Genomic DNA, 25641 nt, shown 5'->3' on the forward strand with positions numbered 1-25641 from the left:
TCAGCACTCAGCACACAGTTTTTTGTATCCATCAGGTATAAAATGAATAAATGCATCAAAAGAGACTGGCGCTAATATGGTACTCTGCTCTCATTTTCTGCAGGTTTTCCTCTTGTGATCTGTATCATTTCAATCGTCTTTGCCATGGACAGTTATGGAACAAGTAAGAAGTAAGTGAAAGGGCGATTCCTGTGTTGGCAGGACTCCCGTGGGGAGGGTTCCTATGGCCCCGGCTCATTGGCTTCCTGTGTTCTTCTGGGGGAGGGGTCTGTCCAAGGCTGGCATCTTCCAGCCTTGACAGTTTCTTAAAAAAAAGTGTTTTGGGCTTTCTCCCACCTTGAAACTAGCAACGAGGGGGTCCCCGTGCCTCCAGGACTGCGTGGCTGGTACAAGTTTCTAATGGGAACTTTCCATCCCTGCAGTTTTCCTAGACTTGCTGTCTGGTCACCTGTGGAGCCCAGTTTTGTGTTGGTCAGCAAGTGCCTAGTTCATAAGAAGTCTCATTGAGTTACAGCCGAGTGAACACAAGACTGTGTGCGTGTAGACCGGTGTGCGCCTGCAGGGGGCCCCAAGGTTCTTGTGGGGGCGGCAGCAGATGGGACCCTCTATGTTCTAGACCTCATGCCACTGTTTTGAAACTTCAGCTGGTGGGTCCAGAGTTGAATCAAGAAGAGGCTGGGGTGGTGCTGGGCAGCCAGGCCAGGTGTTCAGGTTCTAGAAAGTTGATTTCCTTTCCTCCCAAAGAGAAAAAGGCTTTAGCTCAACTGTCTTTAGGAGGCTGCCCCCTCTCCTCAACAAAGCTGAGGAGTCACCAAAAGAAGACACCATGGAAAGAGTTTAAGAAGAGGGAGGGAGTTAAACTTGGTCATGACTTCAGCCTGAGATAATTTCTCAACTGAGTTGCTAAACTGGGAGGAATTTGGCTTATTCCACTTTAGGGCAACAATTTCCTGGAGATGAGGCTTTTAAAGAAAGTGCTGTCTGAGTGCATACTGAAAGAAGAATGATTAAACAACCATTGTTCTGGCCCATCCCTTGTAAGCCTGCGTGGTATCTGAAGTCAAGGCGCAAATTAAAAGAAGAAACTTCATCTCAGACACATCTCGTTGGCATTTGTTCAGTTTCTTTCCATCTGGGAGTGCAGATGCTGGCCGCCCACAGCGCGTGGCTCAGCTCCAGGGTCTGAGTCTGATAGAAGCCTCTCACCCACACACGTGCCTGAGAGCGAGGCAGCCTTGGCAAATGTCCGGAGGGTCACTGAGTGTCTGGTGGGGATGGGGGATCTGAAGATGCGTGTCCACTTAACACTCTGCATGACAACGGTGGAAAGCACGGGCTTCCTCTTGCAGAGTCATCACCCTCTCAGGGAGCCTGGGTCGGAGCTGCCCCTCTGCAGAGGGACCACTGTACTCACCGTGTGTTTCCATGAGAGATGCCGCATCATCAGACAGGAGGCTCTTCTCTCCCGGGTCTGGATTCCAGACAGGAACGAGTCTCTTACAGGCCCTGTCTCATGTCTGGGACACTTCATGTCTCTTGACCCAGGAGGTCTCGGGGGGAGGACTGGCGTCAGAAAGGCAGGTGCAGGAGCATGGGCTTGGGTGCCCTAACCTCCCTGGGCCTCAGCCTCCTCCTCTGCAGGGCGAGCATCATCACAGCGCCTGCCTCGGAGGGTGCTATGGAGTCACAGGGAATGATGTGTCTCTGGGTTTGCAGAGCTGGGGGCAGGGGCCATGCTCCTTGAGTAGGTGTGAGTGAGTGACCAGGTGACATCCACGTCCTGAGTCAGGGAGGATGTGTCGTGGGCCTGACCAGATCCCAGCGGGTGTGCCAGGCCCCTGGGGCTGCCCCCAGATCCAGGGAGGGATGTGTCTAAGGGACACCTGGGCTGTTGGCAGTTCTGAAGCTCTGGAGAGAAATGAGGTAGTAGAGGGCCTGGCGGTCCTGCCTGAGCCCCTGGAATCACATCTCGGAAGCCAGGAGGAATTTCACAACCTTAAAACTGGACCCTACATCCCAGACAAGGCTTCTCTGGAAATCAGAGCTGTGGCTGGGATCCACTGGGACTCTCAGTTGAGGGGGCACTGCCAGGAGGGGAACTCACAGATAGCCGATGAAGATGGTCAATCCTGTGTCACATGATGCCTCCTCACTCCTCCAATAGGCAAAGGCCTATTTATTTATCATAATAAAGTGAAAGCCTCTGTTGGATTTTGGCTAGACTCTGCAGAGATGGTGAAGTTTTTCACTAACTAGGTGACCTGTAAAAGCCTTCTTTTCCCTGAGCCAGTCTGCAGACCCAGAACGTTCTTCCCAAGAGTGGAATGCTCTTGAGATCATGAGCAGGATATGGGCATGTCTGTTGGGATTGACGGTATTATGGTCACCATGCCCACATTGTCCCTGTCCTCTTGTGGATGCAGAGCCCCCGCGCTGGAGTGGGTGGGGCGATGCATTGATGTAACCTTCTGTGTCCCTCCACAGTTGCTGGCTGTCGCTCGGGAATGGTGCCATCTGGGCCTTCGTGGCCCCTGCCCTGTTCATCATCGTGGTATGTTCTCTGTCTTGCGGGTGTGGAGCTGGGTGGGGCTGGGGGTAGTGGAGTAGAGGAAGCACTGGGCTATGTGGAGATGGGGCTGGGATCCCCGGGAGTAATGTCCGAGGCTGTGGCAGCACCAGTCCTATTACAGCCCCTCTTGTGGCCCGTGACCCAGAGCCTCATTACTCCAAAAGATACTTGGCAAGGTCGGCCATGTTTTCAGATGTAATGCAGACCAGATTAAGGCCCTTGGTGCTTTTCCCACCAAAGCAACCAGTATGGGTGTGCACCCAGGTGGGGCAGTGCAGACCCAGCTGGTTCTTTTCCCTCTCGCTGTTCTTTCGTAATTTCCTCACATGCACATCTCCATGGTCAAGGAGATGCAGGATCCAAGGCTGCGTTAGGAAGTTTTAGTCAAAGCTCCCTAGGAACCACAGGTAACAGAACTCCTGTGATTATGAAGGACCTACTCAGAGAGGTTGACAGAAATTGGGATTTATAAACTCATAGTCAGGAATGCTTACCATGGCTGCTGGGTTCAGGATTCAGACATGGCCATCTCCACGTGTTTCTGGCTTCTCACATATCAGCTCTATTTTCCTGTAAGTCGGCTCCATTCTTAGGCTGCCCCAGCTGCTGGTAAGAAACTCTTAGGACCACACAAAATTTCAGTATTCATCTTGGGGGGAGAAAACTCCTTTGCTCTTCCTGCTATTGTTCTGCTGACATGTCCCACAAAATCCTATGATTGATTCTCATCATTTCTAATGGGCTTGACTTGGAACTCTGCCCACCATTGACCCCCTCTCTCACTGAAGTCAGAGGAGCAACATGCTCTGATTGACCAGAGGAATGGAATGTTCTGATTGGGAAGCAGAATGTTCTGACTGGCCTGAGGAACAGACTGTTCTGATTGATCAGCCCTCCCTGTGGCCAGAGGAATGAAATGCTTTGATTGGCCAAAGTTCTGAAATGCTCTGATTGGCTAGACCTAGGTCACAGTTTTAACCCTGGGTCCTTGTACTTGGTTTCTGGTGAAGTTATTTAACATTAATGATAAAGGCTTAAATTTATAGAGATCTTTTAAGAAAGATGTTTTTACATTAAATGTCTCTTTTCCTTGCCCTTGAAATAGCTACTTGAAGAGACAGTGATTTCTGTTTTATAGAGGAGCAGATTGAATGATAAACTCCTGGCCCTGATTGCAGCTATATTGCTTTAGGTGTTCCCTTCCCTCTCCTCCTCCCCTTCTCCTGGCCGTCTTCCTCTTGGTATTCTCCTCCGCCTTCTCCCCAGGTGCTAGTAAACCAGCTTGAGCTCTCTTGAGCAGAAAAGGCTCAGTCCTGGGAAGCATGGGGGAATCAGACATGGCTGGTTCTGGGCACTCAGTGATGTCAGCTGGTATCTCCTACTCAGCGCATGGCCCCGCTGCCTCCTTGCTGTCTCCATCTGGATCAGGCAGGCTTTCCTGGGGAGGACAGCTCCTGATGGAGCTGGCACCCTGACAACACTCTTCAGCTCAAGGTGGGGAGGGAGGCACTGCTCCCAGCAGTCCCCGCAGAAGTCCCAAGGCAGATTCTGATTGGCTCCTGTGGGTCAGGTGCCTGTCCCAGAGCCAATCACGGAGACTGAGATGGAGACAGATGATTGTTCGGGCCTGAACCACATGGCTGCCCAGGGGTCACCCCCCTGAACTCCAGGGCCTGGAGGTGGGGGTTCTCAGGAAGCCCTGTGAGGAGGGGGCTTTGGGGAGAGGGGAACAGCATCCTTGCACCCTGCTCAGTATTTGGGGTTTGGTCAGGGGTGAGGCATCCCCATGCTGTCCCAGTCTGAGCATCTCTCCCCACAGGTGTTGGGGGCTGACACCAGGAAACCTCCCCCACAACCCTCCTGCCCACCCTGAGCATCCACAAAACACTCTTCACACTCTGGGCTGAGACTCCAGAGCATGCTCTCCACACACCCCCAGGGTGGGGTCCAGGCTGTGTTTATTACCTCTCCAAAGGGTGCTGTCTTTGAGGCACCCTGGGCGGCCCTGATACTGAAGGCGTGGGAGGGGACTCCAGCTGGAGACAATTGTGCGTTTGGTGTCCTCATTCATTGCCTCCCAATCCTGATGACAAACCCAGCTTCCCATGTCACCAGTGATGGCGGTGAGAGAACAGACTTAGAGAGGGTCTGTGGACGGCACTGAAGACCACCACCCTGCTCCCCTCCCCCACGGGGATATTTCCTAAATATTGTGAAGCCAGCCCCCCTTTCTCTCACCCCCTGCTCCCTTCCCCAGCTGCTGAGTTGAAATCTTCTTTTGACTTTGTTGCATATTCACTGGCATGACTGAAGCCGTGGGCCCTGGTGGTTAATTAGAAATGTGTCCAAGGGAAGATTCCTGAAGATGTGGCTTCCTGCTTCTTAATTAAAATTCCATTCAGGCATCCTCATGCCACATGAGGTGCAGCAGCATCTTCTTGGTAAAGGGTTTCCGGAAGGGCAGAGCGGGGACCTCACTGTGGTGTCCTTGTCTGTTTGGGACCCGAGGGAGGGCAGGTGGTGCCAGCCCTGAACACGATCCCCTCGTTCTGGCTGCACTGACTCGCTCCCCTCCATGCCCATCTCCTTCCAGGTGATGTGGGCTCTGGGGCATCCACAGGTACAAGCGGGAGATGGGGAGTAGGCGGGTGCTGCAAGCCTCCTGGATCTCCAGTGGTCCCAGCGCTCAGGCGTCTGTGCCAGAGGAGAGGCGGGGCTGCGCTCCCAGCTCTGTGGGGCTTCAGGGCCCCTGGGCTCTCTGTAGGATCCACGTGGAGCCCTGGTGGGAGAAGTGGGCATCAACCAAGTGCCCCTCCTGATACTGTGCCCCTCCTGCCCGGGGTGGGGGGTGATCTGTATGGATGTGGACCAGACTCAGAAGGGGAGGGCCCAGGAGTGCATCCCCAATTCCCTCAAGTAGGACAGTGGGGGGCAGGGGCTGCTCCATCCCCCACAGACCACACTCCTGTCTGCAGTGCCCGTGCTGCCCTGGCCACAGACTTCCTGGGTCCCGACGCTGTCCCTCTGCCCTCAGCTCCTCTGTCTCGCAGGAGCCAGGGTCCCACACACCCCATCTCTGATTGCTGGCTCCCTGTGGTGCTTGGGTGTTTTCTTTCTTTATCCATCACGGATGGTCAGAATCATGTAGCTGGGTCACCTCCATGAGGGAAGGGGGCACAGCTGTCTCTGCAAGGCCAGGGCGATGCACACCTGCTTTGTGAAGGTGGTCTCCTTCCAGGAAGGGCCACCAGGTTGGGGAAGGGATGGGACTGTCGTCTCAGGTGTCCATCCTCTGCGGGAACTCAGAGCTCCGAGCACAGACCAGCGTTCTTCAGTTAATTGCTTTCAGCTGTGGGAGGTGGCACGTTATTGTGGTGATGGGTCCCTGAGCTTTCAGTCCAGGCTGTCCCCTGTCCCAGGGCTGTGTGAAGACTGTCTACAGTCATGTTACACCCGGCCTTTCACAGGATGACAGAGGTCCCCGTGAGCGACCCAGCAGGCACTCTCGTCTCCTGCTCCTGGGGTCAGGGAAGACGCTTCACTTTATCACCCAAATGGAGACACAGGCTGACTGACTCCAGTCCCCCTGACAATTAAAGCCTCCTGGTCAGAGCATGGATGGTGGTTGAGGGTGGAAGGGAAGTAGTTGAATGTTTGAGTCCCCCATCTGTGTTCTCTCTCTGAGTGCTGACCTCACCCCTCAGTTCTGGAAGGCCCGGCAGCATCACCCCCTCCCAGTCTCCCTGGGTGATCTGGGTGTTTCATCTGACTTCAGTCAGTGACAGTGGGGGATCCAAGGCTTCCCTGCCTGGATCCTTCCCCCCACCCACCGCAGTGTGGGGTCTGGCTGCAGCAGGATCCCCGCACCCCAGGTCCTCCAGGATCACTGGAGCCCCACTGTCCATCTTGGGGGGTATTACCTCCAGCCCCACCCCAGCCCCTCTCCTCGACATCAACCATCAACACCTGAGGACTGCAGTTCTCAAACTTGTTAGCAAGGAAATTACTGGGGAGCTTGGGAGCAGTTCCCACCTTAGAGGTTCTAGATTTACTGGATGTGGGCTCCAGGACTTTTCAGAGCTCCAGGGGATTCCACCATGGAGCCAGCTTGAGGTCTGAGGAGGACCAGGGGAAGTCAGGGAGCCCTGGATGATGAGGAGGGCAGTGTAGGCCTAGAACTGTTCAGCAACTTCACAGTCGAGTGCAGGGTCTGCCGGCGGTGGCCCACGTGGTAAGTCCTGTGTAGGAGCACAGGCGATTACTTACATGTCATCTGCAGCAGCTGTCACACTGAAGCCATTGAGTTGAGTTGTTTCAGTAGAGACTGTGAGGCCTAGAAAGGCAAAACTATTTGCTACTTGGACCTTGAGAGAAAAATCATGCAGACCCTGGGCTGGGGGACGCAGTGGAGGGGTCCAGAGACCCAGCCTCTCTGACTCTCAGGGCTCACGCTGGCCGGGGTTGGGTGTGTCTCATGTTCCTTGTCTCCTCTGAGGACCTGGGGTTGTGCGTGTTGAGTTGTTCCTCATTGTTCTCAGGGGCCCCCTGAAGACAGCAGTTTTCAGGGTCACAAGTAGGGCCTGGCCTCATTGTGTAAAGTGTACACAGCTCTGTCTGGGTGCAGGTTCACATGAGTACATCTGTGGGAAAGAAATGTCTGGACAGATGCAATGGGATAGGGTTCCCTCCAGAGGGATTCGTGTCTGGGGGCTATCTGCTTGCATATCCCATGCATATGAAAAACACCCGGCAATTTTAAACTAAAACACTTTGACAAGGTGCAGGTTCATGTTGGGGCATGTGGTTTCTGTGTGTCCTGGTGAGGTTGGTCTTGGAGGGGCAGGAACCTGGGGGACAGAGATTATCATCGTGATGCCTGTGGGACCCATGGCGGGGGCCGGGGAAGGGCAGATCCAAGCCCCTTCCGGGAACAGCTCACCCTTCACCCCACTGGCAGATACTGACCCCCCCCCTCCCAACTGTCCCTTCACAAACCATCCTACCTGATTATGAGGGGACATGGATGTCATTGCATGGATGTCCTTCAGTGAGCCTAAGTACAGATATACCTATGGGGCCAGCAGGACTTACAGAAGCAGGGACACAACCTAAGCCTCCTAAAGGGCTTGTTCCATGCCAGCCCCACTGGGGAGAGAGCCTCCAAGCCAGGGAAGAGAAAAGTCTGGAGCTTTAAAGTCCTTCTCTCACATGAAACAATGGCCTGGTTCAAAACTGGGAAAGGAGTACGTCAAGGCTGTATATTGTCACCCTGCTTATTTAAATTATATGCAGAGTACATTAGGTGAAATGTCAGGTTGCATGAGGCACATGCTGGAATCAATAACCTCAGATATACAGATGATACCATCCTTATGGCAGAAAGTGAGGAAGAACTAAAAAGCCTCTTGATGAAGGTGAAAGAAGAGAGTGAAAAAGCTGGCTTAAAAATCAACATTCAAAAAACTAAGGTCATGGCATCTGGTCCTGGCACTTCATGGCAAATAGATGGGGAAAAAGTGGAAACAGTGGCAGATAATATCTTATTGGGCTCCAAAAATCATTGTGGACAGTGACTGTAGCCATGAAATTAAAAGACACTTGCTCCTTGGAAGAAAAGCTATGACGAACCTAGACAATGTATTAAAAAGCAGACATCACTTTGCTGACAAAGTTTTGTATAGTCAAAGCTGTGGTTTTTCCAGTAGTCATGTGTGGATGTGAGAGTTGGCCCATAAAGAAGGCTGAGTGCCAAAGAATTGATGCTTTCAAACTGTGGTGTTGGAGAAGACTCTTGAGAGTCCCCTGGACTGCAGATCAAACCAGTCAATCCTAAAAGAAATCAACACTGAATATTCATTAGAAGGGCTGATGCTGAAGCTGAAGTTCCAGTACTTTGGGCACCTGATGTGAAGAACTGACTCACTGGAAAAGACCCTGATGCTGGGAAAGATTGAGGGCAAGAGAAGAGGGTGATAGAGGATGAGATGGTTGGATGGCGTCACTGACTCAATGGACATGAGTTTGAGGCAACTCTGGGAAAAGGACAGGGAAGCCTGGCATGCTGCAGTCCATGGGGTTGAAAAGAGTTGGACACAACTGAGCAACTGAACAACAACCACCTCTCACCTAGGAAGAAGCCAGAGTGGTTGTGTGACTCTACAAATACAGGTGTGTAAAGATACATAGATACAGATACAGTTGTTGTTTAGTCACTAAGTCATATCCGACTCTTTGTGACCCTGTGAACTCTAGCCCACCAGGTTCCTCTGCCCATTGGATTTCCAGGCAAGAATACTGGAGTGGGTTGCCATTTCCTTCTCCAGGGGATCTTCCCAACCCAGGGATTGAACCCACGTCTCCTGCGCTGGCAGGCGGATTCTATACCACTGAGCCACCAGGGAAGCCCCATGTATACAGTTACCAATTCCTAAATACAGATACAGAAATGGGTACAATTAGTTATAGGCATATAAATACAGAGTCATAAATGCCTATAGGGACATAGAAACAAGTAGAGATACAAACCGTACTGTTTATTATGTCTATACGTGTCTCTATACTTTCATTGGGAGATCGTGGCCGCATACCAGTGAGTTTTCATGAATACCTGAGTAGCCCAGAGTCAGGTCAAGAAACACAGTATGGTCTGAACCCCAGAAGCCCTGCCCCATCGTTCCCTCCTCCCAGCAGAGGTCCCCGTGGTCTTGAGTGTATATCCTCCCCCTGCCTTTTTTTCTGCCGAAATGCAGCTTGTGAATTATTGGTTTGACGTTCTGTCATAAGTAGCTTGTTGGCTGTTCTAACGCAGAGACACTTAGTTGATGAGATACATGATATTCATGTTACAGACACCTCACTCCAGGGCCTTTCCCAGTTTGCAGCCAGGCACAAGCCAGGGCGAGTGAAATGCAGTGGGGGACCGGGCCTGCTTCTGCTTTGTATTTTCAAGAAAATACGAAGATTTGTTTCGCCCCCAGCTGCCGTCTCCCACTTAAATGCGTTGATGCGGGATCAGAGGTTCACTGCGCCTTCTCTCATATTGCCGTGGCGGACGTGACTGTCTTACCAACTCAGAGGAAGCATGCACGCCAGATGAAATCAGACAGGCCTATGCTGAAAGAGAGAGAGGGGAAATAAATAAACCCCAGCAGAAGCTTTGGAGAGATGGGCACGAAGATGAATTATAACAGCCAATCATGCGGCAGCTTAACCATTATTGAAATGCTTCCTTCCGGGTCTTAAATACAGAGACCAGGAAATAACACAAGATCTGAAATTAGATCAGTCACTTGTAGCGTTTCTATGTCTGTGAAATGATTTGCAGTAATCTGATCATCCGTTTAGCGACCACATCAAGGAGTCTGTGAACCATAGCCTGAATTGTCTGGCTTCACACCTGAGAAGTCTGGGGCAGGGTCCCAGTTCAGCCTCCAAGCCAGCAGAGGGAGGGGGTGGGTGTGATGTGATCTCTGGGGCTACGTGGGTTGTTCAGGCTCCTCCCTTGGCGTCCTTCTCCCAGGTTCTGGGTTTTGTGGCTTCTCCATCCTCTCCCCCAAATTATTGGGACACTTCCTCCTGAGACCAAAGACATCACTGAGACATTCACAGGAAAAAGGATTTATGTTAGTCCCCTTTTATAATTTAAGTAATTTGATTTTTGAACATTAACACACATGGCTAAAAATTTGAAAGCAAAGCTCAATAATACATGTGAATAGTCTCTGCCCACATCTCTCTTTCAGCTCTCTGATTTCCACCCACCTCCCCAAAGAGATGCCCCTGGTGCTAACTTCTTGTGTATTCTAGGAGTGCTACACAGATATCAGTTCAGTTCAGTTCAGTCACTCAGTCGTGTCCGACTCTTTGCAACCCCATGAATTGCAGCACGCCAGGCCTCCTTGTCCATCACCAACTCTCGTAGTTTACTCAAACTCATGCCCATCGAGTCGGTGATGCCATCCAGCCATCTCATCCTCTGTCGTCCCCTTCTCCTCCTGCCCCCAATCACTCCCAGCATCAGGGTCTTTTCCAATGAGTCAACTCTTCGCATGAGATGGTCAAAGTATTGGAGTTTCAGCTTCAGCATCAGTCCTTCCAATGAACACCCAGGACTGATCTCCTTTAGGATGGACTTGTTGGATCTCCTTGCAGTCCAAGGGACTCTCAGGGTCTTCTCCAACACCACAGTTCAAAAGCATCAATTTTTCGGCGCTCAGCTTTCCTCACAGTCCAACTCTCACATCCATACATGGCCACTGGAAAAACCATAGCCTTGATTAGACAGACCTTCGTTGGCAAAGTAATGTCTCTGCTTTTTAATATGCTATCTAGGTTGGTCATAACTTTCCTTCCAAGGAGTAAGCGTCTTTTAATTTCATGGTTGCAATCACCATCTGTAGTGATTTTGGAGCCCCAAAAAATAAAGTCTGACACTGTTTCCACTGTCTCCCCATCTGTTTCCATATAGATGAATATAAATATACATTCACCTTGTTCTGTGCATTTTCTGCATGGAAAGTGCTGCCTTGGTCCATAATGCATCCAGGGAGCAGGCTGCCTATGGTAGCCCCCCAGCCTGCTCCTTGTCGGAAACAATTCAGGTTGTTTCCAATCTTTCCTTGTTACAAACAAGGCTTCAGCTTTGGCCAGTGTGTGAGGAACCCAGGATATAAACTCCCAAAGTGAGAGAGGCAGGACTTGCTGGATGGCAGACAGAGGACCACGCTAAGCATTCTTCCCCCGGAATGCAAGGAATTTACTGGAGGAAGTATAGGTGGGAGAAACCCAAACGTATCAGAACTCTAGAAATCAACCAAAGGCATAGAGACTGAAAAGCGTTTGATCATGAAAATCAGGCGTCTTGATGAGAGAAGCAGGCTCTGTGCTTTCGATTCACCACTCCGGCTGATAGTCTCAACTCCGTGACACAGCTTGTCACCTCCGGAGATGACTGTGCAGTATCCACCTGACCTCAGAAGAGGCTGTTTGCAGACTTCCCTGAACCTCAGTCTAGAATTAAACTTCACATTCCTTCCTGTTTTTTAATGGTTATTTTTGGCTGCATTGGTCTTTGTTGCCGCCCGTGGGCTTCTCTCTAGTTGAGGTGCACAGGCTTAGTTGCTCCGTTGCCTGTGATGTGGGATCATAGTTCCCCAACCAGGGATCAAACTCATGCCCCCTGCCTGGGCAAGTAGATTCTTAACCACTGGCCCACCAGGGAAGTCCCTAAAATTCCCATTCTTAAAGTGACTGCCAGTTAGTTCCCTCACTCTCTAGTCACTGTCTCACTTGAATGGGTTGCCCCCACGTTTTTCACATCCATGCTGTCCCACCTCTCTCTTGTCTGCTGAGTGTCGCTTTCCTGTGGGTGTTGCCTGGTTAGCCAGTGTGGAGTGGGGAGGGCACTGGCATTGTGGATATTCCTGTTTGCCAGCTTCTTCCATCTTCCCTGACCTCGGGAGATGTCCACCTTTAACCTCACTTTACAGGTGAGAGAATGGGAGTGAATGAGGGGGCCTGACCATCTGGAGCCAAGCTGCCAGGTGTGGAGGTAGTCAGTGAAGACAGGGGTCCCACTGACAGCATCTGTTATTTGCTATAAAGGCTAATGGGCTTCTCAGGTGGTTCAGTGGTAAAGAAATTGCCTGCCAATCCGGGAGACATAGATGAGGGTTTGATCCCTGGGTGGGGAATATCCCCTGGAGGAGGAAATGGCAACCCACTCTAGTATTCTTGCCTGGAGACTCCCATGGACAGAGGAGCTTGGCGGGCTACAGTCCATGGGGTCGCAAAGAGTCAGACACAAATGTACGATAGTCACACACACATGCATAAAGGCTAATAAACCCTTATTCACTTACTGCGATGATGTGAGCAAGGGGCTGAATGGGCAGAAGGGCCAGCTTCCTGGTGCTCCGTCTCAAAGAACAGTGCAGGCAGGGATGCTCACTGATGGAGAGGCTGCTGCTGAGTCCTGGACCAGGGAGCCAGGGAGGAGGAGGTAGGAGGAGGGCTGGGAGTGGAGAAGGTGTGGGTCACTGAGGCAGAGTGGGGAGACATGTCTGCAAGACTCCTGAGATAAGGGGTATCAGTAGAGGTGCTTTGGAAAGGCCCCAGGCTGGACCCCCTAAGAAGGCACTGAATGCAGGTATTCAGTCCAGGAATGCAGATATATGTGTGGCATGGTCGGTCAGAGTGGGAGGGGCCTGAATCCCTGCCTGCAACTTCCTTCAGACCTTAGGATGCTCTGCTATGCCCCAGGTCTGGGATGGGGAGGGCCACTTTCCCTATGAGGCTCGCCAGGGTAAGTCTTTGTTCTTGCCTGTGGTCGGGCCTGGAAGTTCACACATGGCCAGGAGCCTGACTTCTCAGTGATTCTGTAAATGACCTCTGAACTTTTCAAATACAAAGAAGTCCCCGGCCACAGCACAGCCCTGGATTCCAGCTGGCGTGGGTCCTGTAGCGGAAAGAAATCTAGAGGGAGGGGTCACTTCTGCTGTCGCCTGCCTGGTCAGACTCCTGTTCAGGACCCTGGAGAGCTGCCCATGGGAGAGGACAGGTTGTGATGGAACCACTGCCACCGACCCTTGCAGCCCCCCAGCCCTCAGCCCCCAAGGGGAGCCTCCCAGCCCCCCAGACCCCAAGGGGACCTTGTCTAGCAAGGAGGGCTTCATCAGAAGATGAAGAATCTTCTACCATGGCCTCTGTGGATCCCACAGCTGGGAGCCTGGAGTGGGGCCAGGAGGTGAGAGTCAGGCTGTCCTGGGGCTTTGGAGGTGTGATTTCCTATCTTTCCAACACTCAGACTGCACTGTGGGTGTTAATACTTATTAAGTGGAAAAACTGAGGTTCAGAGGACTTCAGTGTCACCTCCAGGGAATACATGGTGAAAGGAAGTTGGAACCAGTTCTGTCTGATTCTGAAGTTCACAACCTCCTTGCCTCAGTGCTGAGTGGAGCAGTGCTTTCTTTCTTTCTTTTAATATTTATTTATTAATTTTTGGCTGCACTGGGTCTTCATCACTGCACGCAGGCTTTCTCCAGTTGCAGCGAGCAGGTGGCTACTCTTTGTTGCGATGCGTGGTCTTCTCCCTGCAGTGACCTCTCTTGTTGTGGAGCACGGGCTCCAGGGTGTGCAGGTGCGTGGGCTGAGTAGGCTCGCAGGCTCCAGAGTGTAGTCTCATTAGTTGTGGTCCACGGGCTTCGTTGCCCCACGGCATGTGGGATCCTCCTGGACCAGGGATCAAACTCATGTCCCCCGAATTGCAAGGTGGATTCCCAACCATTGGGTCATCAGGGAAGCCTGAGAAGTGCTTTCTTTGATGTGCTTCTGAGGACTAGCCCTGGGATGTTGGGCTGTCTTTTCTCAGTAGCATAGATGTGTGCTCCCAGAAGCAGTCTTGCAGGGGATCTGTGTAGCTGAAAGTTCAAGGACACTGTTAGATTTCTCCCAAAGATGCCATCTGTTTGCTTGAGAAGCCTGGCTGGGGAGTGGGTGCCACCAGGTGGACTCAGACATCCTGCAGGTGCGCTCCGGTGCTTACCTTGTCTCCTGTGCTCCTCGTGCAGGTCAACATTGGCATCCTCATCGCAGTGACCAGGGTCATCTCACAGATCAGCGCCGAGAACTACAAGATACATGGAGATCCCAGCGCCCTCAAGTAAGCTGGACCTAGGGCTGTCAGCCGTGGCCGCCCCCCCCCCCCCCCCCGCCCACTGCTGCTCCGGGGGTGGCAGGAGGACAGGTCACACTCTTGGGCTCACTCTGTGTCCACTTGATGTCACAGGGAGCACAGAACTCAAGCCGTCATTCATCTCAACCAGGAGCAGCCCCCTTTCCCAGCTCGCTGCCCCATCTGTGAAAGAGGGGGTTTATTAGATGATCCTCCAGAGACAGCTTCACCCCTAAAGTTAGAGGAGCTTGTGGTGGGATACAGAGGAGGGTTCTCAAGCCTGACTGTCCTGCTGCGTTGGTCGTGGCTCAGGCCTTACCATCTGCTCAGACCTTGTGAGCTGTTGAACCCCATAGCACCCTGCTTTGCTGATCTGTGTGGTGGGGGTGATAGCGGCCATCTCAGAGGTTGTCCTGACCTGGGCTGGGGCTGATCCATCCATAGAAGGAATACGTGTCTCCACACTCACATTTGCTGCCTTCTGGGGTTTCCTTCACCCCATTATTGGGGATCTGCTGCTTGCAAGTGTCAGAAAACCCAAGACAAGCTGACTCAAGCAAAGGGCATATCTATCAACACAGGTAACCATGAGTCCAGGAGAGAGTCTAGAATGGCTTAGTCCAGGACCCAGTCTGCCTGCATTTCTCTGCCCCACATCACCTGTTGGTTTCACTCTGAGATGAACTGTGCCTCCTGGTGACAAAATGGCTGCCAAAGAAGTTTCAAGTCCATGGGAAAGTGTATCTCTATCCCTCAAAATCAGACAGAGGTCCTGAGCCTGCAGGCAGACTCAGACCAGGCCATATGCCCATCCATGAATCAGTTACAGTGGATGGAAGTCAGCAGTTAACCCAGGCCTGAGTCACATGGTCCATCCTGGTTCTGGGGTGCAGGCAGCACCTCTAAACCACAGGGCCAGGAAGTGGGAGAGGTGGCTCCTTGCAGGGAATTTAGGGGCTGTTATACAAATAGGGCAGGATTCCCAGGTGGTACTAGTGGTAAAGAACCGGTCTGTCAATACAGGAGAAGTAAGAGATGTGAGTGTGATCCCCTGGTCAGGAAGATCCTCTGGAGGAGGAGATGGCAACTCACTCCAGTGTTCTTGCCTAAGAATCCCATGGACAGAAGAGCCTGGCAGGCTATAGTCCATAGGGTCACAAAGAGTCGGAAATGACTGAAGTGACTTATAAACAGGACACAGTTACCAGGCAGCTGGCATTCTGTAAGTTACTTTAGCTACACTACATCTCTTCTGATCTGAAAGGGAAAAGAGTAAATATATCTGCAGCAAATCGATAAGACAATTATTCTGTAATGAATTCTAAACACTGTAAATTAACCTGACAAGTGGTTCTGGCTTCTTGGACTTTTTCAGCCCCTGGAAACCTTGGAGATGCTCCTGGGTCAGGGTCACTTCTACTCCTCTTCCGTCAGCGAGAACAGGCAGCACTGCTCTGTGAGGCGGTCTGTCCCCAGCCAAGGGGCCTGGCCAGGGAGGAGCCTGACCCTCCCTCACCCCAACCTCAGTCCCTAGGCCCTCCCCTCCATGGACAGGGCCCTGGTCTGTCTCCAGCACGGGCTCTTGCTACCCCTCTGACTCGGTACCCAGGGGACCACTGGCCTAGCTGTGCCCAGAGCAGCCTAGGTCTCAGCTCACACCCACCTCTCCTCTCTGGCCCCTGTCCCCCCCTCTTCATGCACCGTGGCCCAGGAGGCAGCTGAGTCCATGACCCGGCTGCTCTCCGTGGAGACCTGGTCTCAGAGTGGAGGCTGACACATGGGAGATGGGGCCGTGATGAGGAGGGTGTTTCTGCCTCTCTGAGGAACCATGACTGGGGCAATGCCACTGTGCCCTCCCGTGTCCTGTGAGCTTCAGGTGACACAAGGGCCCTGGTCCAACCTCCTGGAGAGAGTCCAGCTGGTCTCTCTGGACAGACCCCTAACTCTGATGTCACTCAGCACTGACTCCTCTTCACGTGGTGCAGCTGGACCTTGATTAGCTCCCTCACTCCCTTCTTAGTGTCATTAGAGTGACCGTCCTGTCCCTGGGCTGGTGAAGCAGGAGCCCCGGAAGCTGGGCGGGAAGATGCAACACAGCCTCCTCAGGACACTTCCGGCTCCGTCTCTTGGATTCAATCTAAGCCTCTCCTTCCTGCCCATCAGCTCAATGCTCAGTGCCTAATGGGATCAGATGCTTCCTCGGGAGCCCTAATGGGCTGCCTTCCACCTGCTTTCTCATCTCTATTTATTAATCATGATTTCAGACTCCCCAGAAAGCAGCAGAGAACATTCAGTTTTCCCAGTGAGATCAGGGACTGGTAGTGTGGAGGGAGGTGTGAACCACGTGGAGACTTGGGTGGGTAGAGGATGCGGGAGGTGGAGCCTCATGCAGGCCCCGCCCCCCAGGGGGGAAGCCAGTTGTGGAGGTGGGGGGGGGGGGGGAAGGGGGTGCCTCAAGGAGTCACGTGCTTGCTTGCTTGCTTGCATGCGTGCGTGCCTGGTGTGTGCGTATAGACAGCGTCCCCTTGCCCAGGCCTTCAACTCTGCAGGGACCCCGCTCCTTCCGCCTTTGACGAGGAGGCCTGGCAGCTTGGTTAACGAGTCCTCAGAGAGCCCCTACTAGAGGAGTTTCTCCCAAGGTTTCATCATTTATTGCTCTATTTTTTAAAGTAAAAATGAACCATCTCTTTGAAAGTAGCACATTTGATACCGATTTGTCGGCGGCTGCTCCTTTCAATTACAGATTTTTCAGGATCTAAAGGTTGAACCTAAATCATTCATGATATTTTATTTCCCAGATTCAGGTGTTTTAACTGTATTAACATTATGAAAACACACAGCAGCAGCTTCCCTGAGAGCTGACATGCGGCAACAGCCTTTGGTTTCTCAGGGATTTGCCGCCAGGAGCTGTCAGTGCCGGGAGCTCGGCCTTCTGACCCGGAAGTGCCTTGGGGCTGTTACACCGCCTTCCGGAAGGGGCTGGATCCATGTGCCCCACGTCTGCAGGCTCATCTATGTGCTCTTCCTTCATCTGTTCAGTGACCACTTCGTGAGAGCTCGCAGGTCCTGGCGCCTTGCTGCGCTTTGGGGCTGCGGAGATGCAGACAAAGTCCAGCCTCCAGACAACTCACCCTTCAGTGAGCGAGACCGTGTCAGCCACTGTGCTGAAGGATGAAGGGTGTGCGGGTTGCTGACCTGGGCAGCACGGCTCCCATCAGCCTCCAGACTTTTCTCTAAAGCTCACATACAGAGCCTCCCTCCATCCCCATCCCCATGGAAAGATGAGCTGCTTCATGAGTCAGGTAGACTGGGCTTCAGTTAGCATATGATTTGCAGGGCATATCGGAGACAACCAGGACTTGGACAACCTAATGGGCACTGCCTCAACACCAGCTCTGTTCTGGGCTCTCCAGACCCTGGGGGACTGAGATCCGTCTTCTTGAGGAACTCACATTCCGAGGGGGGAGCCTCAGAGCTGATGCTGCAGGTGCCCCAGCACTGGGTGTGTCTCCCACCTTACCCAGCCCCACAGCTCTGCTTCCCTCTGTGGCACCTGGAATCAGCATTTCCGTCAGCATCACCACCGGCTGGGTCAGGGTGGTCATCCTGAGTTTGCCCGGTGGATGTGCTGACTCCCAAATGCCCCGAGCAGGCTGCAGTCCGACCAGAGCCGAGCTGTCAGCTTGGCCCAGGGCTGGCCTGGTGCTGACCTTGTCTTATACATTTGTGGTGGTCAGTTCCTCACCCAGGGTCTCCTGAAGGGGGGAGCCAGGTCTCACTCCCAGCAGCGGCTCTGTCTGCTCCTATCTGGAAGCCGTGCATCTCGACCCCGCTGCCTGCCCATCACCCGGAGTGCCCATCCCTGTTTCTCTGGCAGGTTGACCGCCAAAGCTGTGGCCGTGCTGCTGCCCATCCTGGGAACCTCATGGGTCTTTGGCGTGCTTGCTGTCAACAACCAGGCCATGGTCTTCCAGTACATGTTTGCCATACTCAACTCCTTACAGGTGAGGGCCCAATGGGACTGTCAGCCTGGGAGCTGTCAGCTTTGTGAATAGATGCTGGGTGCAGGTTGCCATGGCAGCAGGAGGCAGACACTCTGATCTGTTTCCTCCACATGCATTCACCTTGTGAGCATGGTGAGCATCCCCGAGGACAGAGGCATGGGATGGGGCACACACCAGGGTCTCTGAGCAAACAGGGCCTGGAGGACCCCATTTACGACAGGGTTGCCTCATTTTTCAGGGCAGTACCTGTGGGAGATACATCTAGCCTGAATGGAAGATGGTCAGCATGTGGGTGGCTCCTGAAAGGGAGCTGGGCATGGAGGGGTGGTGAAGAGGGAGTTACCTCAGGTTCTGAGTTCTCATCCGCCTTCTGCATAGAGGGACAGAAAAGGTAACAGCCTGGAAACTGGAGATCTGAGATGCCCAGAGTCAGAGTCCCCAGACCCACAAGCCCCTGGTGGAAGGATGGAGGCGGATGCTCATTGCCATCCATAGCCTACACAGCCGAGCTGCAGGCTGAATCCTGGCAAATGTCACTGCGGCCCAGCCCAGCCCTCACCGTGATGTCCTTTGCTGCCCCTGGGTCTTCACAACCAGCAGCTGTGTTGCACTTTTAGTCTGTAATAAGCCCCTATACACAGCTTCCTTTTGGTTGTCATGGTGACGGGATAGGTTGTCGTTGCAGCAGCCCTTACACACCACAGGTCCTGGGTTCCTCATTTATCCTCTGTGTCCCGGTCTCCTCTTCCATAAAATGGGAACAGTAATAGGACCCACTTCATGGGGCTGCTTTTAGCGCTCAATGAGATGAAGTATTTGCCTCGTGCTGACACAGAGGAGCAGTCTCTAGATGTTTGGGGACATCGTCTTCTTGCATCTGTTTTCATTGTCATCATCATCCTTGGTCTGCCAGTGAGAACATAAGGGCTGTTTAGCTGGTAGGCTTGTGCCCTCCTGCTTGTCCTCCCCAGCAAGTTTGCTCCTCTTCCAGGTTCAGCCAATCTGGGCATGTACCTGTGTCTGTATCTTGGTCATGGTGTCTGTCTGCATCTAGGTTAGATTACAGGACACTCTTCCATCCTCATGGTTTCATGGTGAAGCATCACAGCTCACTCCCATCCTCTCCAACACCAAGCCATGCCGATGCCCTCTCAGAGTCCATGGGTGACATTGGAAAGAACCCTCAGAAAGTGTTTGTAACAAAAATGCAAGTGGCTCTAATTCTGTGTTTTCTTCCCTTTCCTTCCCAGGGATTTTTCATCTTCCTCTTTCACTGTCTCCTGAATTCAGAGGTATGTCTGCTCCACTTCCTGCCAACATGAAGCGGGTTTTTCATTTCTGAAAGGCACAGAGAGCAGGAAAGGTGTGGCCTCATCTGGCTGTTTCCTGGGACCGTAACCCCTAATGAGCCTTGGTGTCTGTAACAGGTTGTGTGCAGGGGGCTGCTTTCCTTCAGTCCTTCCTCCCTCATCCTGGTTGCTAAGCACATACACATATCCTCCCTCACTGATGTCACCCAGGGACTGCTGGCTGCATGGAGGACCAGGAGAGATGGAGACAGTGTGGAGTAACTGAGTTGGAGATTCAGGACCTTGTTTGGCATCTGGTATATTAGGGAGAGTGAGATGAAGATGGGCTCCCAGCAAACCCTCCTCCAAGGCATACAGGAACCTGGCCTGGGGTGTAAGGAAGACTCTTGACTACAGGGATTGGAGAGGGGGCTTTTGTCATGCAGCTTCCAAGGGCACTGGGGCACCTGGAGTGGACTCATTCCTCTTGGTGCAGTTTGGGCCATTGCACCTGCCAGGTACTTGGCCACGGGGATGGTGCAGGCTGCTCTGGAGCCCGTCTCTCAGGACCAGTAATCCATAGGAAAAGTTTTCCCCTTACATTGTGGGTTTGCTGCCATGTTCTCGGCATTTGAGCCAGGTGGCACTAGTGGTAAAGAGCCCACTTGCCACTGCAAGAGACATGAGACGTGGATTCGATCCCAAGGTTGGGAAGATCCCCTGGAGGAGGGTATGGCAACCCAGTCCAGCATTCTTGCCTGGAGAATCCCATGGACAGAGGAACCTGGTGGGCTACAGTCCATGGGGTCGCAAAGAGTTGGTCATCATTGAAGTGACTCAGCGCGCGCGCACACAAACACAGACAACAGGCTGGGATTATGGGGAAATGCCTCTGGAATGATGATTGAGAACAGGGTGGGAACATGTCCTGCTCTTTCAGGAGACTCTGTCCATTTGCATGGGAGAGGTCAGGCAGAGAGGAAGGAGATGTGGGGCGGGGCACACAGGATGAGTTGCCCAGGATGATGGCAGCCAATGGAGGAGGAAGGTCACATGATTGCAAAGACCAAGGAGCAGCCCCTGGTCTGCTGACCAAGTCAGCAGCAGAGGCTGACTGATCCACGTGGCAGAGGGGGCAGGAAGGAGAGCAGCCTCAGAACCACACACAGCCTGTTCCACGCCTGCATTTGTTCATTTACTGCTCTGGGTGAAGTCTGTGCCAGTCATATGCCGGGATCCCTTTCTGTTCATTGTTGAGCATGTCCTGTCTCTTCACCCAGAGCTGTGAAGTCAGCAAAGACCAGGAGATCCAGCTTTCTCCCCGTGCGGGGTTGGGTATGGTGGGGGTTGGTGGGGAGGGGGGCACAGTCTATCTGCCAAAGAAATCAGTGACATACAGCGCAGCTGTGGAACCTCTAACGGTTTGGACCTGATACCTCCAAATCCTGTCTCGCCCCACATGTGGTGTTCTGGGCCTGGCATCAGCACAAATTCCTCAGGACCTTTTAGAATGACCTCTTATTGTTGCTTTTGCCACTTCTGAAATTGCTTCCATTGAGCCTTCCATTCTGCCTTTGAAGGTGAGAGCCGCTTTCAAGCATAAAACCAAGGTCTGGTCCCTCACAAGCAGCTCCAGCCGCCAAGCCAACGTGAAGCCCTTCAGCTCGGACATTGTGAGTGCATGTGGTGTCTTGTCTACACCCCTCCTGCGCCGGCCCATCCTTCTCCGAGTGCCTTCCATCCTCAGCCCGCCTTGACCCAGGGCTCTTGTTCCTTGTCCTCATTGCCTGGAAAGCCAGTCCACGCTGGCCAGGGACTTGCTCCAGCTTCACTGAGCTGCACACAGCTCCCACCTTGCTGAGAACCAAGGGGTCCTGAGCCTGCGTCTTTCGAGTCCTGAGCCCCAGCCCCTCTGCTTCCTCCTTCCCTAAGCTCCATTGTCTGCACCGTCTGCGTTGGGCAAATGGCAGGTCAAGGTGACGGAGGCTTGGCTCAGGTGCTGGTGCTTGTTGGTCGACCCTTTCACACCCGACATAGGCCTGAAGGTGGCACAAGCTGATGTCACACCCCAACAAGGTCCCATCCTCGTGAAATCACCTGAACCTCTGTCCTGCACTTTCCAGGACCAGTACTTCTTATGTTGATTCAGGGAGATGGAAGGTCAATTGACCAAGAAGCAGACACTGGACACTCTGGTGTCCCACAGAGGCACAGAAGTCCCCTGGCACAGCCTGGCCTTTACATCAGGGCTCCTCCCCCTACAGATGCCTAAAAAATTGAGCTTGAATGATCAGTGGTCTGAACAAGCCATGCACTTTTCAGTGCTGGGCTTGGATGTGTGGTTCCTCGTCCTCTGCCCTGCAGACCCCCCGGGCATGGCCCCCAGGCAGCCTGGAGCAGGTGGTGTCCTGCATTCTCACTGCAGTGCAGCTTCCTACCTGTCAGGTCCTTGTTCAGGGATCCCGTCTCAGGAAGTCCTTCCTAGACAGCACTGAACAAAGGTGCTCCCTCCCTATTCCAGCATCCTTTGCCTGCCTGCCAGTCCCGGGAGTTGTTCAGTTTATTCATTTGCTTGATGGCCATTGTCTGCCTCCCCCATCAGAATGTAAGCTCCATGAGAGCAACAGTCTGGTCAACTTGGCTCACTGGAGCGACCTCAGAGCCTCCCTCAGTCCCTGGTGCATGGCCTGCTCCATAAGTCAACACAGAGGGAATGAGCAAATAAGTGGATGGATGAATACGTGTGCGAATGGATGAATACATTTGTGAATGAATGAATACGTGTGCGAATGAATGAATGAATGAAGAAAGGACCGATTGATGAGTGAATGACTGCAGGGTTGAGTGCACCCCAGAAGCTGGGAGCTACGAGGCAGGCAAATGCTTGCCAAGAAGGTGGAGAAAAGTGCTCTTTTTTCTGGGGAGCAGTGCCGCTTCCTCTCACTAGGGAGGATTCTCAAGCAGCTTTCTGGCCCAAGGCTTTGCTGTCCGCACTCCCGGGACGCCATGGGTTTCTTGTCTCAGAGCAGAGTCTTCACTCCTTGCTCCTTCGTGGTTTGCAGATGAACGGGACCCGGCCTGCTACAGGCTCCACCAGGCTCAGCCCTTGGGACAAGAGCAGCCACTCCGGACACCGCGTGGACCTGTCTGCCGTGTGAGCAGAGAGGCTGAAGACCCGGCCGGCCTGCTGCTCAGAACCCCTCCACCTGCTGCAAACAGAACACAAGCAACGCTCTGCCTTTGCCTCTGGGCCCCTCTCCTCATTACCGTCTGGACCCGGGGGTCACAGCCCCGAGAGAGCTGTCCTCACCTGTGACCTGCCCACGTGACAGAGTCCACCACCCTGCCTGCAGCCTGATACACAGGCGGGGGGTGGGACCCGGGGGCACAGACTTCCCCTTTATTCCTGCCAGCACACACAGCACAGGGCCCTCCACACTGGGCGCACAGCGGCCGTAGCACCGGGTGAGAAGTTTAACCTCTGCCTGGTGATGGGGACTTTGGACCAAAGTGCTGGTGTCTGCAGGGGAGGGTCTGGCGGAGGCTGCTGCCCATGAGCATGTTTTCCACCTGCCGACTCCACCCAACAACAGGGTCCCCAGTGCCAGGCATCTGCTGAAGAGTGACTCTTTCTTCAGGGTGGTGCCAGCCTGGGCCAGCCCCACGTCTGCTCACGTGGCCGCACTGGGCCTCTGCTGATGCCCAGGGCTGTGGGGGTGGAGACGCTGGCCGCCCAGCCCCTGTCTGTGCACGGGGATCTCGCCAAGGCAAAGAGCTCCACAGAGGGTGGGGCCTTCTGCTCCGAAAGCATCTCGGCCCCTTCCTCGTGAGTGTTGGCTCTTCAGATTCAAAGTCAGCCTTAAAATCCACGCCCCTCCTCCTTTCCTGGCACCTGAGCCTTCTCTGTGTTCAGCCTTCTCTGGTAGGCCAGAAGAGCCACCGTTTTCCAAGGCGTACCATCCCTAGGATTTCTTCCTCATCACTTGCAAATGCTTTTCTGGTTTTCCAAAGAGTGGATCAGAGTGGAGAGTAGCATGGTACGGTACGTGACTGCACGTTGCTGCAAAGACGCCTTGACAGAGCCATGTGGCAGGCTGCTCTTGAGTGCAGGGGAGAATCAAGAACCCCCGTCCTGACCGACCTAGGGAGGGAGGGGGTGGCATTGGCTGTGTCTTCTGAGTTGATGTTTATTTATAGACCTAGACCTGGACTCAGCCCCCTAGGGGACGCAGTGATCCTTATGACCCCATGTTTGGGCGAGATCCCGTGGAACGCTAGGGTTTGCGATCCTAGATGTGAACCGAAACGCCATGGAATTGTTGGGAAACAGACTACGAAAGGTTGCACTGTGAGTGCTTGTGAAATGTATGGGTAAGAAATTCCAACCTGTTTTTGATACTGGAAAATCTTCCTTGAAAACTGTGAGGGCGATAGCATTAAAGCCCCTGCCCCCCGACGACCGTCCCACCCTGTCTCCTCACCTCTGCTGTGTCTCCTGGTGAGTTTCAATGTGGTTTTGTAGACCTTTTCCCATCTTCCTCTGCACCTTCATAAAGGAACTCCTGCCCTGATGCCCTGATGACAATGAGTGTTAACAGTCATCTTCAAGCATCTCCTGCTGTGTTGAGGGTGGGGTTAACCTCTTTCCTTCCACAGGAAGGAGGGGTCCCCAGATGTACCAGCCTCGCCACCTCTGACAGCACCCTGTGTGGTGCCATGGATGTGCCTTGGGGGGTGAACCTGGCTGATGCCGGCAAAGACCCCGGTGTTTGGTGAAAAGTATGGCTGGCCCCCGCTCTAAGTGTCTTGTGATTCCAGAAGCCAGGTCACCTGTAACTTGGCGTTATATCCTTGTGCCCAAGAACACCTAGAAGTGAGAACACTGTATTCTTAAGATTTACACTTGGAATTTTTTTTTTCTTATTTAGTTTCTGGTGAAGCAAATCAAATAAGGAACTGTCTTTATTTTACATAGAATTCTTTGTTTTTCTAAAAAATCTGCATATTCACCCTACATAGCTAATATATCAGGAGAAGTAATGAACAACTTTTTATCTCTAAAGAATGAGAGCAGCACACTTTATTTATAGGCTATATATTTTGGCTTCTGCGGTACTCTATTATCTACACATAATTTGGCCAAAGATAAGCAATTGGGAAGAATTGTGTGTTTAAAGTAGTTTATAGCACAGGAAAGGTGATGAATGCCACTTTATAGTGAATATATGTTGTGACTTTTATGAAATAAACTCTTAATGTCCTTTAAGTAAAATGTGGTCCGTAACATCTTTTGCTGGTGGAAGGCAAGCAAGACTGTGTATCTCTTGACAAAAATCTATCGGGAAACACACGTGGATAAAATTCTATCCTGGGATTCACTCGACAGACTTCCATTCAGTGCTTTCTATGTCCTCAGCACAGTCTGGCTCTGGGGACTCTGCCTTGGACGATGCCCCAGCCTATCCAGCAGCCTCCCGGGTAGGGAAGAACGACAGACAGTGGAATTTTTGCAGCCCTGTGTTCCTCAGGTTAATGTACTGTGCAGAATATTGGTGCTGCTTTTTTTTTTTTAACTTACCAACATGTTTTATTTTAGCTAATATATCAAAAATATTTCAACACAATATTGAAGAATTATCGAGCTATTTTATGTTCTTATATACCAAGTCTTTAAACATGGTTTATTATTTTTTATTAAAGATTTTTATACAGTTTTTAAAGTTAATACTCCATTTACAGTTATTAAAAAATATTGGCTATATTCCCCATGTTGTACAGTACAACTTTGTAGTTGATCTTACACCCAACAGTTTGTACCTCCCACTCCCCCACCCCTATACTGCCCCACCTCCACTGGTGACCACTAGTTTGTTCTCTGTATCTGTGAGTCTGCTGCTTTTTTGTTATAATCACTAGTTTGTTGTGAACCCCTAGTGGCTCAGACAGTAAACAATCTGCCTGCAATGCAGGAGACCTGGGTTTGATCCCTGGGTTGGGAAGATCCCCTGGAGAAGGGCATGGCAACCCACTCCAGTATTCTTGTCTGAAAATCCCATGGACAGAGGAGCCTGGCGGGCTCAGTCCATGGGATCGCATAGAATTGGACAT

General features: G+C 52.5%; 1 protein-coding gene across 2 annotated transcripts in view; it reads left to right on the plus strand.

The window, feature by feature from the left end:
• ADGRD1 (adhesion G protein-coupled receptor D1) overlaps window positions 1–24788 on the plus strand; it is a 174403-nt gene extending 149615 nt beyond the window's left edge. For both annotated transcript variants that reach the window (XM_061142133.1, XM_061142134.1), the window contains 7 exons: window positions 104–170; window positions 2485–2551; window positions 14137–14228; window positions 18118–18244; window positions 19495–19536; window positions 21114–21206; window positions 22596–24788. In XM_061142133.1, the coding sequence (XP_060998116.1) occupies window positions 104–170; window positions 2485–2551; window positions 14137–14228; window positions 18118–18244; window positions 19495–19536; window positions 21114–21206; window positions 22596–22691 (584 nt within the window). In that variant the 3' untranslated portion in view covers window positions 22692–24788. The remainder of the gene's footprint in view (window positions 1–103; window positions 171–2484; window positions 2552–14136; window positions 14229–18117; window positions 18245–19494; window positions 19537–21113; window positions 21207–22595) is intronic.
• Window positions 24789–25641: the final 853 nt, after the last annotated feature.

The sequence above is a fragment of the Dama dama genome, chromosome 5 (genome assembly GCF_033118175.1).
Source record: "Dama dama isolate Ldn47 chromosome 5, ASM3311817v1, whole genome shotgun sequence".
NCBI lineage: Eukaryota > Metazoa > Chordata > Mammalia > Artiodactyla > Cervidae > Dama > Dama dama.